The 19,235-nt window shown below is 42.0% G+C and overlaps 1 protein-coding gene across 3 annotated transcripts; it reads right to left on the bottom strand.

Moving 5' to 3' along the window:
* Positions 1-46: 46 nt before the first annotated feature.
* CCN6 (cellular communication network factor 6) lies at positions 47-15,338 on the bottom strand. Of its 3 annotated transcripts, XM_069488412.1 has the most exons (7): positions 15,284-15,338; positions 15,042-15,108; positions 8,413-8,710; positions 4,769-5,011; positions 2,848-2,911; positions 1,475-1,668; positions 47-392 (listed from the first exon to the last, which is right to left on the bottom strand). In XM_069488412.1, the coding sequence occupies exons 2-6, from the start codon at positions 15,084-15,086 to the stop codon at positions 1,662-1,664; spliced, it is 657 nt and encodes a 218-aa protein (XP_069344513.1). In that variant the 5' UTR covers positions 15,087-15,108; positions 15,284-15,338; the 3' UTR covers positions 47-392; positions 1,475-1,661. The 3 variants fall into 3 exon arrangements, with proteins under 3 accessions (XP_069344513.1, XP_069344512.1, XP_069344510.1); XM_069488411.1 differs by lacking the exon at positions 2,848-2,911; XM_069488409.1 differs by lacking the exon at positions 2,848-2,911 and having other exon boundaries at positions 15,042-15,338.
* Positions 15,339-19,235: the final 3,897 nt, after the last annotated feature.

Genomic DNA, 19,235 nt, shown 5'->3' with positions numbered 1-19,235 from the left:
ATAGCTAAGCATTCTTACTTTTTTAAAACCAGTAGATTTGTCACCCTTTTATAACCACTGTAATGTTTTTATTATGTGACATGATTGACTTTTCCCCCATGTGCTTGGTTTTATAGAATCTTGAGCTCAGAAAACATATCTCCAGGTTCTCTGCAGTTTCTCTGACATACACAAGATACAATCCACAGCATCTTCCATGTAAATGACCCTTCATTTGGGCAATCAAATTGAATGGTAATCATTTTAGACTTATTAGGGACACAGCATCTCTTATCCAAGCATATTCCGCAAAAAGTGGGTTTGTAACTCTGAGTACTTGAGCATCCAGAAAAGACAAATTTTTCAGCTTTGGAAAGTTGGAAGGTAGGTTGGCATGTTTTTCCTTTGGGGATCTGAAAAGATACACAAATTGGATTACAGTAGTTTAGAAAAATGATATCATATAGAACATTTTATTGTACAAATATACAGATGTAATTATTTCTGGGGCAATAATAATAGTTGCTATTTAGTTACTTCCAGCACCCTCTCTTCTCTGCCTCTCAGATCCCCTTCTCACCAGAGGTCTGTCTTTACTATTCATCATATTATAGGATCCACTCTGCAGTGGTTTTTGCATCTTTTCCTCAATTCCATAATAAATAGAAATTTCTGTTTTGTTTAGTATCAGGGGCCCTGTCTTATTAAATGCTTATTTACCTAAGAGTTGGCAAATTCCCTAACACAGCTTAGACACTTTTGGGTGGAGGGGCAGATGAATAAATATCTTAATCCTCCTAAAATTGAGTTGTCAGTTTGCTAATATGATAGGGAATAAGTTAGGGATGAGAAGGATTTTGCAGCATTTCAAAAAATTACTCTTGAGACAGACGTCTTGCCTAGTTCAAGAAGTAGGACCAGCTCTAGTTATATCAAGCAATCTTAGAGTAAATATTTTATCATAGTCCTTTAGCAAGTTTACTAAGTACAGAGCATTTTGGAAATGGTGTGGTCTCCTTTCAAGTCAGTGATAGATAACAGACCAGAACTTCTCTGATGTTCAGAGTATCTATTTTCATAATTATGGTATAGCAACCAAAATCTTAGTCATTGCTTTAATTTCACCATGTACAATTAATATAGAAAAAAGAAGTTAGAATCTAAAAAGGATCTACTCTTAAAGAACAATATGCATGTAGGGGTACCACAACAAATCAGGCTGATCAAGAGCCACATTATTAAGCTGTTAGAGTATCTAGAATCAACAGGTTAACATTACCTCTCTGCTTGGTAAAATTTGCCCCAGTTAGATTAAAATTTGCAGTTAGATTAATATCTGTTTTCCTCTGAGATAGTTTGCCTTTAAGAGTTATAATGAGATGGTTTTATTTTTCTAAGAACCAAACACCATCCCCCTCTTCAATACACAAATATATTAATACTTTTAAGGAATCTCTTAATACTGAATTATAATTAAGTTAAATCTAGACTTTACCTTTACTGTCTTTGATATGTTCCTGTTGCAAGGCTGAATATAACACAGTCTTTTCTCTTTTCTCATTTCACAGTTGCTGTTCTCGTTTGTTACCCTATCAGATATTCCCATCCCACATGTTCTGGAGCAGGGAGTCCACTTTGTTGCTTGCACAAGACATTTTCTTTTCCACATAAGTGGAAGATTTCTATAAGCTAAAATAAGGGGAAAGTACATATTTATACACATATATGTACTTGTATGATAGATAATATTTAAGCTAATATTAAAGAGATCTGAATATTTTTGCATAATGTAACTCAGAATAAAAGAAGTTTATGGTCCAATTTATCATTCTGTATTCCTTTTCCCACTCCCCAAATAACCAAGTATTACAGTCCAATTTCTTAAGAGGAATAAAAATATTTTATCTTTGAAAAACTGATTTGATTTACCCATTTGCATCTTTCTGCTTACTCTGAATACCAAACCTAAGCTATGTGCCAATTGATACCTGTCTTTTCCCTGGTTCTTGCCGCATTTCCAACAGATATTGAGATAAACATTAGTAGGATTAGGGAATTCGACCAGAATAGTGTGATCTTACTGTTAAATTTCATATGTTAAAATCTAAAATACAAAAATATTTGAGAATTATACTGTCAATGGGACCAGTTTTCCTCCAGGTGTTTTAATTTAGTTTTTTAGAAAATCTCTAATAAACTCAAGTAATATTATACTGAAGTAAACTAAATAATCTTTATATACTAAGTCACTGCAAATGTGTTATCATTCATTCAGCTTAATTTTCACATTTCCTATGTTATTGGCCCACAGTACTCTCCAAGTGGCTAGCCATTTCAGATCACTCACGGAAAGACAAAGAGGATACATGGATGAATGGATCTATGGATAGGTAGGTGAGTGGGTGGATACATAGAGCCCCCCACTGTCTGCTGCTTCAGAGAAACAGGAGGGGAAGAGGATAAATAATGAGATTATAAGAGAGTGTAAATTTTTTCCATCTCCATGTAAATTCATTGGGGCCTTCTTGTTATGAATGAATCAGGCCCCTGGGTTTATTTTAAGCAAACTACATAGTGGTTTATTGTCTCAAGGCATTTCCTTAAGGTTAATGTGCATTTTTAAATGGATACTTTAGGAGTAAGTTTGTGATTTGAGTCTACATAGGAAAATTGTGGCTATACTGCTTCAAAAAATCAATTTAAAACTCTAAAAAGACCCCGAAAAATTCCTTCTTCATAGGAAATAGTCACTTTGAAGTATGTGCTATCTTTGAATAAAATGATAGTATGATACTGCTTTCAGTGTTATTACAGTAGGAGCTTGGGATTGCACATAGAGCTGAGGGAGAAGCAGCAGAAACACGATACCTGGAAGGCAGACAACAGTTTAAAGACCTCAAGGCAGGAAACAGATTAGAAGCCTGGCACACATCTGCAATAAATAAAGGTAGGTTAGATTACTGCATCACCAGGAACCCAGCTTGTTAAACCAAGAGCTACAGTTCAGGCATTGAACAGTCATTAAAAAGCAAGAAAACTAGGAGAGATTTTTTAAGCAGAAAGCTTAGTGTTTGGTGAGCATTGAGAAAAGCATGCGGGCATTATGTCATTGCGTGCTTCATACTGACCCAGCAAAAGCTAGACTCCAACCATAGACTATGTAAGTTATTATCACAAATATATCTTAAAGTGTGTTTGTCATGGTTAATTTGTAAAGCCAAGTTCCTGTGTGAGTCATAAACACAGTTACACAGTTAAGCAGAGGAAAGACATTAGACTGAACATATACCCTTTGAAACATACCTAGGCCTAAATCTCAAATGCCAGAGAGTACTTTGAGAGATTTTCTGATTTTATGTAGCAAAGCACTAAGCTACTAAGGCTGACCATCTGATGCCTTCTCCAACCAGGCTTCAAGCGAATCCACTGAAAGTGCTCTAACTCCACAAATGAGACCAACTTAAACTTGACCCAAAGAGCTTTGTTTGTGAAAACATGCTCTAAGGTAGTCTCTCTCCAGGGAAGTTCTTGCATGGGTTCTAAGAAGAGCCTTATATTGAGTCACTAAGATCCCATGCAGAAAGCCAACTGTTCAGGACACGTTGACAAAAGAACAAAAGAATTGGCTTATAATTTCAGAGATTTTAGCGCATTAGTAGTGTCATGCTGTCAGCTGAATAACTGTGTATGGTAAATGCAAATTCACCATGACTTGGTAAATTTTTTTGTAATTAACAGATATAGAGTCCCTAAGAGTGTTCCTTTCATGGTTAGTTTTTAAATATCGAAAACTCATTTCTCTGATTATAGTTGCTTTTATTAAATATCCACATAATAAAAGTGAACTTATACAAATATTCTGTATTTCCATGGTACCTTTCACTAAGCTCTAAACTTCAATCAAAAGGCATTCTTGATTTCTAGATGAGAACACAGAAATGTGAACAAGAACCAGACATCAATATTACCCCTTTTGAGACCTTCCTTTTCTGTGCTTCATTTGCTGGTATTTTTGAAACTCTTGTCTCCAAAATACCCTGGTACTTAAATAAGTTGCTAATTTAGAACAGACCAGACTACAAGGTTTATGAATATATTTAAGCTAGCTGCAAATGGCCAGGCGCTCAAGATTATTAATAAAGAATTGCATCTGATTTTTCTTGCTACATACATATGTAGGTAAACTACTTAAAAATGCCCGTGTGTGTGTGTGTGTGTGTGTGCGCGCGCGCGCTTAGAGAGAGGAGATTAGTAATTGTTGAGCTTCAATTTCAGAGTGAATGAGAGGACTTTATATCAGTTTTCTATTTTTAGAAATAATATTTACAAGTTCAAAACGTGTCAGTCCTTAAATATTTTTCATCAGGTGACTTCCATTTCTGCTTGTACCATATAGAAAAGTTGCCTTTGAAAATTTGGGGAACTAAATGGTCAAGCTTCTTGCCCATAATAGAACAAATACAAATAGAAGGTTCTCTAGGGTACATATGAACAATATTTGGTCAATTTCCCTGAGAAGAGGTTGGGAATAAGCAGAAGTATAAGATTTTAGAAGGCTTTCCTGACCTAGTAAATCTTTTTAAAATATTTTACCAGAAAAACCTAAAACATTATAAAGTTTCCTTTTCAGGTACTTACACTTGCCTGAGGCAAAGACAGTAAGATGGTACACCCAAATTAAATTTCACTCTACCAATCAGTAAGTACTTAGTGTACCTCTGGTACATAAAAGGAACATGAAAGAAAACCACCAAAGTCATACACGAAAAATAGCTCTGCTTATGAGCACCTGGCATTGTTTTGTAGCTTGCTGAAAACTGCCGTCGTAATGGTTCCAGGCCACAGTTTGACTGATCAGACTTCTCTCCCCCTTTAGCTCCAGAGCAGGGCCTGTCAGCCAGCTTCGGTATGAACAGAGGTGTGCAGCCGATGGCCCCACTCACACAGAGGCAGCTGAACAGGGGATTGGGCTGAAACACTTGGCCATTATGATAATGGACCCTGTTGAACTCACATCCAACAGCTACAAGGTCTGAAAAGAGAAAAGAGCAAAATCGCCAAAGAAACCATAATTTGTAATAGTCTAGACCTCCAATTATATACCTTAGAAGAAATAGCTATCTCTTTTATGAAATATAGTTCTCAACTTCTTGGACCCCATTTGGAACCTTCATCACAAAACATCTGTAGAAAGGTTAAAATGAGGCATTTTCATTAATTGTAGGCTATAAACCCCAAATGGTCATTTCCAGAATTAAGACCAAGTCAAGGCCCTGTTCTGGAGTAAAATTAATTTAAAAATCACCATAAGTATAGCAGTTAATTATAAATCTGAGAGATGGGTTGATGCCTCGTGAGACAGTTTTCCCCAGACATCCAACAATAGGCTAGGATATATTCTTAGGAAGACAGGATAAGTGAATGTCTGAAGAAACCATAATTTATTTAACTACAGTACTGCAAGGTAACTGATTTTTCTATTAAGAGAATTGGAGGAGACTTTCACTTCCTCTGAGAGGTATTCTTGACCTTCGGGATCAGCCCTTCTCAAGCGTGGTCCACCAACCCCTCGGTAGTACCTGAGACACCTTCAGGAGATCTGCAAAGTCAAAACTCCTCAACATACCAGTGTGGTTGACTTTTTTTTACTGTTGATATTTGCGCTGTGGCACAAAAGTAATGGTGGCTAAAACTGCTGGTGCCTTAGCATAAATCAAACTGTAGAGATAGCCATTGTATTTTTCCTTGTCATGTACTTATACTTAAAAAAAAAAAAAAAGGCTAATTTTGCTTAAGAATGTCCTTGATGGCACAATAAAATTTATTAATTTTATTAAATCTTAAGTATCAAGTATGTCTTTTTTAATATTCTGTATGACAAAATAGGAAGTATATATAGAATAGTCTATGTGCCAAAGTACAATAGCTGTCTTGAAGAAACGTAAGGAATTATGCCATTGTTCAAGTTGTGAGCTGAACTAGCCACTTTTTTAGTGGGAATTTTACTTTGACAATAAACTATGGTTATTCAAACTTGGATGTTTTGGAAACATTTTCCTAAAAACGAACAAAGTAAGCCTGTCACTTCAGAGAAAACAACTGACAATATTTGTTGCCAATGATAGAATTCAAGCCTTCAAGCAAAAATTAGAATTTTGGAAAACTTGTATCTACCACTGAGATCTTTATAGCTACCCAATATGTAGACTTTTCTGATGAGAGTGATATTAATTCATGTGATTTTTTAAAATATTACATAATTAAGCGTATCAACATTTTAAACATCTACAAACACAGGGAACTGATATTTTCCAAATACTGCATAGAATGACAAAATTATGCATGGTAAAAGACTCATTCCAAGTGAGTCTTGGATAGACCAATGTATTTAATGTCTCCGAGTTCAAAGTTTATTGATGTGGTTTCAGATTCCATGACGCAGGTAATTTTTAAGAAACTACCACTTGTCAAGTTTTAATATAATATCAAAAAGTATATTCACAATTATATGAAAAGCCCTTTCCAATTACATATCTGTGTGAAGCCACATTTTCTTCATATATTTCAACCAGAAAAACATAGCAACAGATTGAAAGCAGAAGCAGATGTGTGAGTCTAGCTATCTTCTATTGAGCTAGACACTAGAGAGATTTGCAAAAATGTAAAACAATGTCACTCTTTTCACTAAAGTTTTTTATTTTGGGAAATAAGTTTTTTCATAAAAAATATTTGCAATGGGCTTGTTATTTTTAAGCAAATTAGTAAACATTTTTAAATTTCTAATTCATTATTAAATATCCATAGATAAAACCCAGGTAAAAGCTCTTGGGTCCTCATGAATTTCTAAGATTATAAAGAGGTCCTCAGACCAAAAAGTTCTTAAAATGTTCTAGATCAGGGATCGGTAAATTTTCTGTAAAGGGCCAGATAGTAAATATCTTAGCTTTTTCAGGCCACAGAGTCTGTTGAAATTGACCCTGCCATTGCAAAGCAGCCAGACTCCGTGTAAATGAATGGGCCATGTTCCAATAAAATGGTATTTACAAAAACAGGCTCTGGGCCAAATTGGACACCCAGGCCATAGTTTGTGACTCCAGTTACAGATTATCCCCAATCCCCATCCTCATGGCTGTGCTCTCTTAAAAGTGTCATCACATTTTGTGTGCAATCACTTGTGGAGAGCTCTGTCTGACATAATAAACTTTGATTCTGTGAGGGCAGACACAGACTCTGTATCTTTTTTTCCCTGTGTGTCCCCAGTTGCTGGCCACAGTGCCCGGCTCCATAGTGAATGCTCACTAAGTGTTTGTGAGGTTAATGAAACAACCTGCCCAGTTTGAGAGAGAGGGGTGTCCTGAATGCCAGAGTCATGTTTTCCCCATAGAATTCCCATAAATAAAAATCATTTTTGAAAGCCTACCGTATACCAGATATTGTGCTGGGTGTTTAGGTTTTATGTCATTATTTTATTTGACCCTTCCAGCAACTCCATAAGCCAGGACATACATATGATGTAACTGAGGCACAGAGAGATTAAACAATGTAACCAAGGTTTCTCAGAAGAGCAACCAGGATTTGAACCCAGATCTCACATTCTTTCCCAATACGATATAGTGCTGACAGGGGGATCAATCTATCAAACTTGCATGGCTCTACACAGTCAGTCTGACTCCAAAGACAGAGCCTATCTTTCCTTCATTCCATGCTCAGATATCTGGTGGGAATTTGCCTTCCCACCTAAGACTTTTCTGCAGAGAGACCAAACTGTCTAGGTAATAAGAGTATTTCTCTTCCCTTAGAAATTTTATTTTTTATCCTGAACAACTTGGCATCCTGATTGAGTGTCAGTGTGTTATAGGTTTAGATGGTTTGAATCCATCCCTAGAGTTTAGAAGCATAAAGCTGAGGGTCAGGTTGTGGTTTGGAGTGACCTCACGTTCTTTTTTACAAATCTGCTGCAGTAAAAAGCACAGCAACTTGATCGTTAGTTGGGAAGGGTAAGGTTAAAGTAGTATGCCTGAATACTAGTCATACAGCCTTATATTTTTAAGCAGGATTATTTTTCAGTTACAGAAAAGGCTGAATTCAGATTGTTTTTGACGGTATTAACAAAAGCTGTCATTTTGTGGCACTTTAACAAATCAAACTCTGTTTACATGATTTCTTCTATTTTTCTATCATTAAAAGCAATTACCCGAGAAGAACTGCAAGATCACCTCAATGCAATGAAAATAACAGGTTTCTGAAAGTGGGTAAGCATCTGTTAATTTCACATGGTGTCCAACACAATGAAGCCAATCCCACTGATGCATGAAACTAAACTCACCTCATATTTAACCAAAGTAAGCTGAACACTCCAAGTTAACAATTGCCGGGGGAAAAATTCTGTCTAGACTCAGCCTTTTCCAACAGGTCCAGAAAAAAGACACTTACATGCACACACTCCAGTCTCGTACCTAGGCCTGTCTGCTGAGTAGTCACAATATAGCCCTTTGTGTGGGTCACAGAGGTCAGCTTCATTGCAGATGTCCCCTGGTTGCTTGGCACAGATTTTACAGCATCCACAGCCGTCCCTCACGAAGCTCACTCCAGGAGGGCAACTGGGCTTCTGATAAGGACATTTGCAAGGCCAGTGACAAAACTGTTTACGCTGCTGCACTTCTGATGCTTCTCCTGGTCTTGCTTCAGGTGTTGCGTCTAATGGCCCAGCGTCCTGTGTCCTGCAGCAGAACTTCATTTGATAATAAAGGTGATGTTAGAAATGGTTCCTCAAACTAATTTTAGAGATATTATAAGAATAGAATATTTCCCCCAGGCTGGGCTCGGTGGCTCACACCTGTAATCCTAGCACTCTGGGAGGCCAAGGCAGGAGGATCGCTTGAGCTCAGAGGAGTTCATCAAGACCACCTTAAGCAAGAGTGAGACCTGTCTCTACTAAAAAGAGAAAAAATTAGCCGGGTGTGGTGGCACATGCCTGTAGTCCCAGCTACTCGAGAGGCTGAGGCAGGAAGATCACTTGAGCCCAAGAATCTGAGGTTGCTGTGAGCTAGGCTGAGGCCACAGCACTCTAGCCTGGGCAACAGAGTGAGACTCTGTCTCCAAAAAAAAAAAAAAAAAAAAATCCCCCAAACAGGTAGAATACAGTGTAGTGACTTTGTAGTAATAATAATAATACTTATGAGCATTTGATATGATTACTGTCTCTTTAAACTATTCTTCACTCGGCTCCCAAGACTTCACTCTTACTCCTGCTTTCTCACTGACTGCTCTTTCTCAGCCTCTTTTTCTGGTTTCTTCTCATCCTCCTAATCTCTAAACATTGGAGCCCCCACGGATAAGACGTCTAAAATACCCTCCCTTCACTACATCTCATGTCTCCTGCCCATACCTCCCTTCTGGACTCAGTCTCAAACCGCCTACTTAACGTCTCCACTGAGTTGCTTCATAGGCAAGCAAATTTAACAGGACCAAAACCAAATTCCCTATCCCCCCCTGCCAATCTACTCTTCCATACACTTCCCTATTTGAGCAAATGCCAATTTCACAGTTCCAAAATACCTTGGAGTCAGATCATTCTTGGCTCTTCTATTTCACATTTTACATCCAATCCCATCAGTAAATCCTGTTGGTTACACCTTTCAAATACACCCACCCTGCTCATTTCTTAGTACCCTCTCTGCTGCCATCGTGATCCAAGCCACTTGGATGAGTACAGTGGCCTCCTAAATGTTCTCCTTGCTCCCCCCTTTGTCCACTCAGCATCCACAATGATTCTTCTAAAACATGTCAGTTCACATCACTCTTTGCCCATTTCAATATAAAATCCAAACTACCTCCAAGGCCTGCAGTCCCTAGTCCCCACGCCCCCATCTCCCTTTGCTCATGTCCACTCACCCCTGCTCCCTTCACTCTAGCCACACAGCCAGCTCTGCCCCTAGACATCCCCATGGGTCACTCTTTCATTGTCTTTAGGTCTGTGGTCAAGTTCCTCAGTGAGACCATCTTTGGCCCCCCTTTATACAAGAGCTCTCTACCCCAGCCCTTTCCCCGTAGACCTTACCACCTGCCCTTACCTATTTTAGTATTTTAGTTGCTTCTTTTCTGATTCCTGCATCAAGAATGTGAGCTGCTTGAGATCAAGGCCCTTTGCCTAATGTCTGTCTTGTTGGTTGTTAAATACAAGAACATGGTGCTTCCTATGTGCCAGGTACTTTTGCAAAGTTATCTTACGTGCCTTCATAGCAACAGGATACAGTAGTTATTATCCCGTGTGATAAGGAGAATGATGTTACCCTCAAAGAAGTCCATATCCTAATCCCTGGAATCTATTAATACGTTACTTTACACGACAAAGAGATACTGCAGATGTGATCAAGTTAAGGATCTTGGGGTTGACATCCTGGGCTATCCAGGTGGGCCCAGTGTAATCACAAGTACATTGGATCCACCTGGGAGGGAAGCAGGTGTCTCTGAGAAGGGGCTGTGAGGACAGAAGCAGAGGCGGAGCGATGCCATGGCTGAAAGGGGGCCATGATCCCAGGAAGGCAGACAGCCATTAAAAGCTGGAAATGCAAAGAATTCGTGCTCTCCTGCAGCCTCCAGAAGGAATGCAATCCTGCCGACACTTGACCTTAGCCCTGTAAAACCCGTTTTTGGACTTCAGACATACAGAACTGTAAATGATAAATTTGTTTTAAGCTGCTAAATTTGTGGTGATTTGTCATAATAGCAATAGGAAGCTATATGAGCAATTTTATAAATGGACCCTGAGGCTCAGATTATTTAACCTGTCCTAGGTTATCAAGGAAGTGGTAGATGAGAGATTTAAATCGGGCAGGCAGGTTCCAGAGCCTGAGCTCTCAGCCCTCACCCTCCGTCCCTGACCAGTTCTAGCTCGCACTGCACCCCAAATTTGACATTAACCAAATCACTGATTCTCTGCATCTGTCTCTCCAGCAGAGACCTCTCCCCTTAAACTTATTAACAACTCATTATTTGTTCTGGATATATCCACTTTGAGGTTCTGCAAGCACCTCACTGCCACCCCACCAACCTGCTTCTCAGCTAACGGTTTCCGTTTTAGCGAATGGTGTCACCAACCACTCAGGTCCCCAAGCCAGGAAGCGAAAAACCATTCTGGGTATCTTCCTTACCTTCATCCTTCACACCTGACAGTCACCAATTTGCAGGAAAGAAGCAAGCTCCTAAGCACAGCACTCAGGGCCCTCCCCATCTCTTGCAGTCCTCATATTCTTTATGTTCCAGAAAATTAAATCGCCTGCTGTTCCCTGCATATATGATGCTGTTCCTCCTGCCTGGAACATTCTTCCCCAAGTCTCACTCCTTCTTCACCTAGTTATCCTTCAAGGTTCTGTTCAGGTATCACCTTTTCCAGGAAGCTTTCTGTAACCTCCCTGCCTCGGACAAGTCTTTGAACTGAAATTATCCGAGGAAGTGCCCGTTTTCTCCACCAGCCGTAAAGCCACCCAACCTCAGGTGCTTGCAGTTCATTTGTGGGTGTACCATTGGCACCTGGCATAGCACCTGGTGATTAGTTTATGTAATTAACTCTCAATGTTTATTTGATGGACCTGAGAGCAATTGGAATGAATCAGAGATTTAAGCCTCTGTCCAACCTAAAAACTCTACATTGAGAAGTATCAGTATAAAATCCTACCATGAAATTCTCAGCCTTTTTTCTTATGACTGGTAAAGCATGTATGCCCCAGTAAAGAGCAACATGTCTGGCTGTTAGTTAAAAGCCAAATGCACAGTGTGAGAACAGATTTTGATGGGGCGGATAGGACAGCACCAGGCTTCTGGAGAAGGAGCAAAAGTGCAGAAGAGAGTAGAAATAGTGAGGCTAGAATTTAAAAATTTTTTTAAATGAAAAAAATGTTTTGCCTGCTTCTCAATTTTGCACAGGTTCAGCCATGGCCACCAGTAATTCACATGTCAGGTTCAGGGGCCTCTCAGCTTATCTGGTGTTCATGGAATCTCTTCAGTCCTCTGGCCCCACCCCAAGCTGCCTGACTCTCCTTTCCCCAAATTTCATTGCACCTGGCCCTCCCCCTCCTCCCAGCACACTTTCCCAGCCTCCTTCACAGGCTCCTGTTCCCCTGAATTTGACTTACATTTAAGCTTATTGGTGCTTCGTAACCTTAATGTGTTGCTCTTCTCACTCTACACCCTGCCTCTTGGCAATCTTATCTACCCCTTTGCTTCAGTTTCCATCCTATGCAAGTTTCAGAACTAAATTTCCAGTCTGGAATTCTCCATTGAGCTCTAGACCCATGAGCTGACTACCTACTGGATATCACTACCTAAATGTCCTACAGGAAAAACTCAGGCCCAAAACTTATCATCTTTCACCTCCAGAGTTCCACCTACAAAGTTTTGAGGCAAGAAGCTAAGAGTCTCCATCCCACGGTTGTTTGGTAGCTTATTCTGTCGTCCTCATCTCCCTAGAACTAGCTACTCTTCCCCATTTCACTGCTACTAAGTACTATTGCTACAAGTTCCTGTCTGGCCTTTCTGCCTCAAGAACTACTTAAGTGCATCTACTATGTTGCTGCTGGAGGGATCCCTTTAGAGAACTACTTGGTTGTATTACTCCTCTCCTTAAAGCCCATCGGTGGTTCCCTGCTGTCTGCAGTGTGCAGCCCAAATTCTGAGCATGATGCCCAAATCACCCCTGCTCTAGTCCACGCCCACCTCACAAGCCTCAGCTCTCATAATGCTCTGCTTTCTGCCTTACTGTTTACCAGACTCCCTGTATTGCTTTTCTCCTCCCTGTTTTTACTCATTTTGCTCCCTAATAAAATGCCCACTCCCAATATCAGCCACCTGGGGACGCCCGTTTATCCTTCCAGTCTTGAAGCATTTCCAGATCATCTCTGAAGTCAAAAGGTAACACTATTGAAATCCAAGGATAAAGAGAAAATTATGGCAGTGGGCTGAGATAAGGGAAACATCACATACAGGAGAAGAATAATAAAAATGAGATCTGACTTCTCATCAAAAGAAGAGGAAGCCAGCCTGAGCAAGAGCGAGACCCCATCTCTACTAAAAATAGAAAGAAATTATATGGACAGCTAAAAATATATATAGAAAAAATTAGCCGGGCATGGTGGTGCATGCCTGTAGTCCCAGCTACTCGGGAGGCTGAGGCAGTAGTATCGCTTAAGCCCAGGAGTTTGAGGTTGCTGTGAGCTAAACTGACGCCACGGCACTCACTCTAGCCCGGGCAACAGAGCGAGACTCTGTCTCAAAAAAAAAAAAAAAAAAAAAAAGAAGAGGAAGAAGTGGAGAAGAAGATAATGCCCAAAGACAATGCTGAAGGAAAAAAACACTGCCAACCTAGAATTCTATATCCAATGAAACTATCTCTTTCAAAAATGAAAGTTAAATAAAAGACATTTCCAGATAAACAAAAACTGAGAGAAATTGTTGCTAGCAGACTGGCCTCGCAAGAAATACTAAAGGAAGATCTTTAGTCTGAAGGAAAATTACAATAGATAACTCAGAAATATAGGAAGAAATGAAGAGTCCTGGAAATAGCAAATGTGTGGGTAAACATAAAGAACTGTATATTTTTATCTTTCTTCAGAAATATTTTGATTGTTTTCAAAAGCAAAATCCCAAGACAAGAGTCATTAGGATAACAATACAAAGAATAGGCATTTTGACAACAGGTCTGAGCTTTAGGATAGCTCTGTGGTCTTAGATTTGATCTTTGAGTCTCAATCTCCTCTATGAGATTAATAATATTCACCTTATAAGGTTGTTTTAAAAACTGAGATCATGACTAAAGTGTCTAGCACAGTGCTTGGCACATAGCAGATGTCTGATACATTGCAGGCATTATCAGGCCCTTCAACAACGCATAAAAGCAAAGTTAAGCACAAAATAATACTTTCTTACTGCTCTGTGTATGACACATTTTTGTGTGTGTTTATTTTGTCTCCACACTGGAATGCTTGCTGTTTAAGAACACGTAGCAGCTCTCGATTCACAATGACAGCCCTTTTCTCAAGAATGGTGGAATAGGGTATTAATAGCTGGCCCGATCTCCTGTCTGCTGGGGAGACCTGCCCCTCCTCCTAACAGCAGGAATGACCTGGACCACTGACATTCTTGTCATGATCCTTTTGAAATCATAAAACTATATATAGTGTGTGTATATATATTTAGATATAGATATATAGAGATACATATTTATATATAGTATAACAATTTCCAATTCCTTGTTTCCTAAGATGCATCTAGTACTTACTGCCTCGAGCAACTATTAACTCACAGACATGTCCATGTTTTCTAAGTCACCAGAAGATTTCAAAAGCTGTGTCCCCTGTGCCAACAATAACCTCCACTGTGTAAATAAATCAATAAAATAAGTCATCCTGTTTTAATCTTCTTATTTAAAACTACTAAGGCAATGAATTGCTCATATTAAATTAAACTTCCCTTTGGTCTGTGGCTTGAAATATTTCACAGCGTCCATGGCCTGATTCCCTTTCATGAAGTGAGAAACACATGGATTGAGAAAGACAAAGTCATAGAGTGTTTTAAAAATGTAAATGTTTGTGCCGAAGTGCTCCTTTCAAATAAGGACAGACTTAACTGAAAAAGGTTGTTGTCCAAATCCGTTTTTCCAGGGGCTCTGCACATTTTGCAAATAACTATGGAAAGTTGAGCCCCAGCCTGGAGCCGGCATGAAGAGACACTGTGTGCTGGCCGGCACAGGGCGTCCCAAGTAGGTGCTGTGCCTTAGACTCCGCCACAAAGATACATAGTACAGTGTGGGGCTGTTCAAACACGCCAACAGCAGGCTCCAGTGCCAATGGCTGAAAGGGAGAAATGGTTTACGTTCCGTTCATGAAGCTAATGAGCTAAAGCAGATCTGTATTTGGAGAGGAAAATGGCTTCCTATTTCTTAGGAAGTGTTTCCACAAGTTGTTTATCCTCCCTCTTCCCTCATTTTCATTTTTTAAAATTTTTGGCCCGAAGAACCAAGCATGGCTGTGGTCTCCGGGAGGCAAGGAGTGAGGAGAGGGACTTACCTGCGCCAGGCCAGTGAGGAGGAGAGTGAGGAGCAGCCCCTGCATGTTGCTGGGAACCTGGGCCGGCCTGAGGGACAGAGGAGTCCGGCTCCAGCTCGCTCACTGCTCAGGGTGCACAAAGCTGCCCTGTCTCCTCTGCAAACCCCACGGCTCCTCCGCAGAACACACGCCTCCACCTCCCACGCTGCTGACTTGCAGGCTGCACTTTCGTTTTGAAGGATCCGTTTTAATGCCCTGTTGACTTTCATGGGACTCTTCTGATACTCACCTCCGCAGTTAGCGTGTCACATGTCAGGAGAGGGTGAGCACTTTCCTCCCAGGGCCCCCAAGGGTGGATGGAGCAGTGACTGTTCCCTGAGTGACTGCGCTACCTGCTCCTGCCGGGCGGAGTGAGACACCTTCTGCTTCCTGGCCCTCGGCTTCTCCGTCTGTGTGCCCTGCCCCAGTGCCTCCCTAGGCTGCTTCCTTTTCCCGTGTGGCCCCCCAAGCACAGGGTGCAGGCCTGGTCTCCCCCACAGCACCCTATCCCAGAGTGGCCCTGGCCTTCTCCCTCGGCATCAGTGACAGGCTTCCCGAGGACTCCCTGGCTCCGCCAGCCCTGCTGCTCTCTGACGCTCCCGCGGTGCCCTGCACCGACCTCTCCTGCAACGCGTTTCTCGCACCAGCTGGACTGTGATTGGGGAAAATCCACAAGGAACAAGGGGTGGGCTCCTGCAGCACCTGGCCTGATGGAAGCCTCTTGCTGTGGCCACGGTTTCATGATGGATGCCAATAAACTTAACTCCAATCTTCTGGGCCTAAAATCAAGTAATTAAGCTGGTGGTAATCATTCATTTAACAAATTAAGGTTTTTTTTTTTTTTTTTTTTTTAAAGAGTGACGGGTTTGTATCCCTTCTCCTTCTCACGCTCACCTCTCTGACATGCGTGGCCACCAGCCCATCTCCCCCTGTGTCATCACGTGTGACTTTGCTTATCCCACTTTCTCAACCTTGGCCTTTGTTCATGTGACTTAACTTGCATCTGCGGTGGAGCTCTGTCTTCCTGTGGATCCAGTCCACCTGCCGCCCCATCCGAGGGCCTGTTTCTATTTGCTTTGACTCCCTGCTCACCTCTGCTTCTGTTCCAGTCACTCACAACTGTGTAAAGACGTAGGAAGTCAGGCCTGAGCTGGGGGTCTGGGAAAAACTAGGTTCTCCTCTAACCACAGGGAATCTGGTGTCCTTGGAGAGTCAGGGACAACCGGGAGCTCCTCCCGCTTGCTCTCTGTGCCACGCTGGCAGCCGCAGCCCTTGGCCTGGAAGCGTCTTCCCTCCCTCTGCAGTCTCACTGCTGCGGAGCGGGGAAGATGTCATAGTGAGCACCTTGCCTCTTGGTAGGAAAGGGACATCTCGCTTGAGAACTAACTTTGGAAACCTCCCCCAGTGTGCAGAACACAAGGCTCCGGGCTACTCACTCTCAGGTGTGTTTAGACGTCTCCAGCCACGGGCACTCCTGTTTAACTATTTCAATCCTACTAGGGGTGGACTAAGTGAATACGGTATTTTTAGAGGCTGCTGCTATCTCTGACTTTATGCAATAAGAGCTATCACAGTGTACATCCTGTTCTGACCACCTCCCTCCACGATCTCATCTAACACAAAGCTAATCTGTCTAGGAGCTCATTTCACAAGTCCTCAGCTTGTGCTGTACGTTCAAATAGACACAGCACTAAGCAGAGCTAAATCCACGCCATGTTCTATGATTTACAAGTGAGTTTCCCATGTATTATCTTTTTTAATTTCACAGCTCAGTGAGGTAGGCAAAAGCAGTATTACCATCCTCATTTGACAGATTAAAAAGTTAGAGCTAAGTGATTGCACTTGGTCAATAAAACACATTTAATCCCTGCCCTCTAGAGCTGTATCATCCACTGGGGGAGAAGACAACGAACAAATAAACGCACAAAGTATCCCTCATTGCAAACTGGATAAAGGCTAATAGTAAAGGAGAAGATATGAGAGAAGTAAATGAGAGAGAATGACAGCTGGTAGCTAATTTAGATTGGGCACAGCGGAGACACCTCTGAGGAAATGATGCTTACAGAGTCGAGAGATGAAGCCAGGTGAGGAGACTGGAGAAGACCCGGTCCAGGGCTCTTTCCAAGACGCACACCTCTAATGGTGACGAGCTCCACCTGCACAGAGCACAGCCCACAGCCCTCCCATAGACTCCTGAAATCATTCTGTCAGGAACATCGTCTCAGCTAGAACATTCCCTTCTCCTGGGAGTATGGACCCTCTGGGCAGGCCAGAAGCGCACCGTTGGTCAGCTCGCTTAGTACAGGATGGGGCGTGACCTCCTCATCCCCTCTTTCCTTTTTTTCCTGTCTTACTGGTTGTGGAGAGGGAGGTATTGTCAGCCTTGAGAAAAGGGACAGATGCTGTTGCTGGAGTGACGCTGTGAAAGTGTGCTATGAGGGCGGGCGGACATTCGCATCAGCGAAACTAGAGGTATAACAGTAACAACAGCTAACATTTGCTGCCTTCACTGGTCTCCGCATTGCACTAAGTGCCGTGTATATATTAACTCGTTTGATCCAGCAACAGCTGGGACAGGTATATTGTTGCCACCTTTGGTTTACTTACGAGGAAACCGGAGCAAGGTCAGTGGAGAGCAAGAACCAAGATTCCAAGCACTTACTCACCGTGCTCTGCTGCCTCTCTGCATGGGCTGCACATGGCGCAATAATCTGTAGCAGGATGATTTATTGAGATACGAATTTACGTTGAATTCTCAATATTTTCCTGCCTCATGCTCCCCTCCCAGATTTCAAGGGGTTAGTGAGGCCCTTTATATTCCCCTGATCCATCCTCCATGAAGAAAATGGAAGCTGCTAGAATACTTTATCCTTTCTTTTGAGATCCTGTCTGGATCTCATTGAAGAAGTGCTACTGGGAGAGGAGAGGGAGAGGAAGATGAGTGCCGCCCACGGGCTGGGTGAGGACTGGGCTCAGGCCCTCTCCGTGCAGCAGCCCCTGGAGGTGGCTGGAGCCCAGAGGCACTTGGTGCTCCACGGTGCTTCCAGAGACTGCCCCGATACCAGGGGTCCCGGGGTCGGCAAAGTTCCCCAAAGAACTTTGAGAGAATATAAAGCCTCAAGTTCTATGCAGACATGGACCATCCAGATATTGGCAGAAAACTTAGAAATGGGTACCAGAGGCCTGGCCTCTTTTCTAGGCACCTCGTGGGCCTCCTGGATTGTTCAACTTCTGCTGCTGCTGGTGGTGTGTGTGGTGGTAATGATGGTGGTGGTATTGGGGTTGAGGAGGAAGGCACCAGTGACACCCTAGAATAAATCCATCTCCAGATGGAGGTGGGAGAGGAGGGTTCAGAGCCAGGTTTATTGTGGAATCACAGTCATACTTGCTACAAATACCTAAGTCTGACATAATCACCATTCTCCTGGAGCCTGTACTCCCCCTGACAATTCACAGGCCTCAGAACCAACACCAGCGCCGGAGCACCTGTGCCATCGCCTCTGGCTCTGTTCACTCCTGGCTGGGGCCGCAGCTAGGTGGCTAACAGTTCAGCGAGTCTTCCGGCCAGGCTGCCACTGCAGACCCCACAGTGCTGAAGGACATTCACGTGGAAAATGCTCAACAGCACTTGCTGGTTATTTCAAAGGACTCCTTTTTAAATCACCTTATAACTAATAAAGCTAAGCATGTCTATGATTTTTTATACATTTATTCACTGCATCCTTTTGTGCCTGTTTGCAAACTACTACCACGTACAGTCATGTGTCACTTAATGACAGGAATATGTTCTGAGAAATGAGTCATTAGGCAATTTCCTCATTGTGCGAACATCATAGAGTGCATTTACACGAAACCAGATGGCATAGCCTGCTACACACCTAGGCCACGTGGTGTAGCCCCTTCCTCCTGGGCTACAAACCTGTACAGCCTCTAACTGTGCTGAATACTATAGGCAAGTGAAACTGATTGGTAAGTATTTGTGTATCTCAACATATCTAAACATAGAAAAGGTACAGACAAATATGGTATAAAAGATAAAAAATGGTACACCTGCATAGGGGACTTACCTTGAAGGGAGCTTGCAGGACTCACTGAGTCGGTGAGTGAGTGGTGAGTGAATGTGAAGGCCTAGGACATTACTATACACTACTGTAGACCTTATAGACACTGTACACT

The sequence above is a fragment of the Eulemur rufifrons genome, chromosome 15 (genome assembly GCF_041146395.1).
Source record: "Eulemur rufifrons isolate Redbay chromosome 15, OSU_ERuf_1, whole genome shotgun sequence".
NCBI classification, from domain to species: domain Eukaryota; kingdom Metazoa; phylum Chordata; class Mammalia; order Primates; family Lemuridae; genus Eulemur; species Eulemur rufifrons.
Note: the sequence above shows the minus strand (reverse complement) of the source record. Positions and strands in the feature narration are given on the sequence as shown.

Bases quoted from the DNA above. Each gene is read 5' to 3' on its own strand.
- CCN6 (XM_069488409.1), bottom strand. From the start codon at position 15,086: ATGCAGGGGCTGCTCCTCACTCTCCTCCTCACTGGCCTGGCGCAG. The intron at 1,669-4,768 runs GTGCTCATAAGC...CCCTTATTTTAG, and splicing joins AAGCTACAAAACAATGCCAG to CTTATAGAAATCTTCCACTT. The intron at 393-1,474 runs GTAAAGTCTAGA...GTATCTTTTCAG, and splicing joins ACATATCAAAGACAGTAAAG to ATCCCCAAAGGAAAAACATG.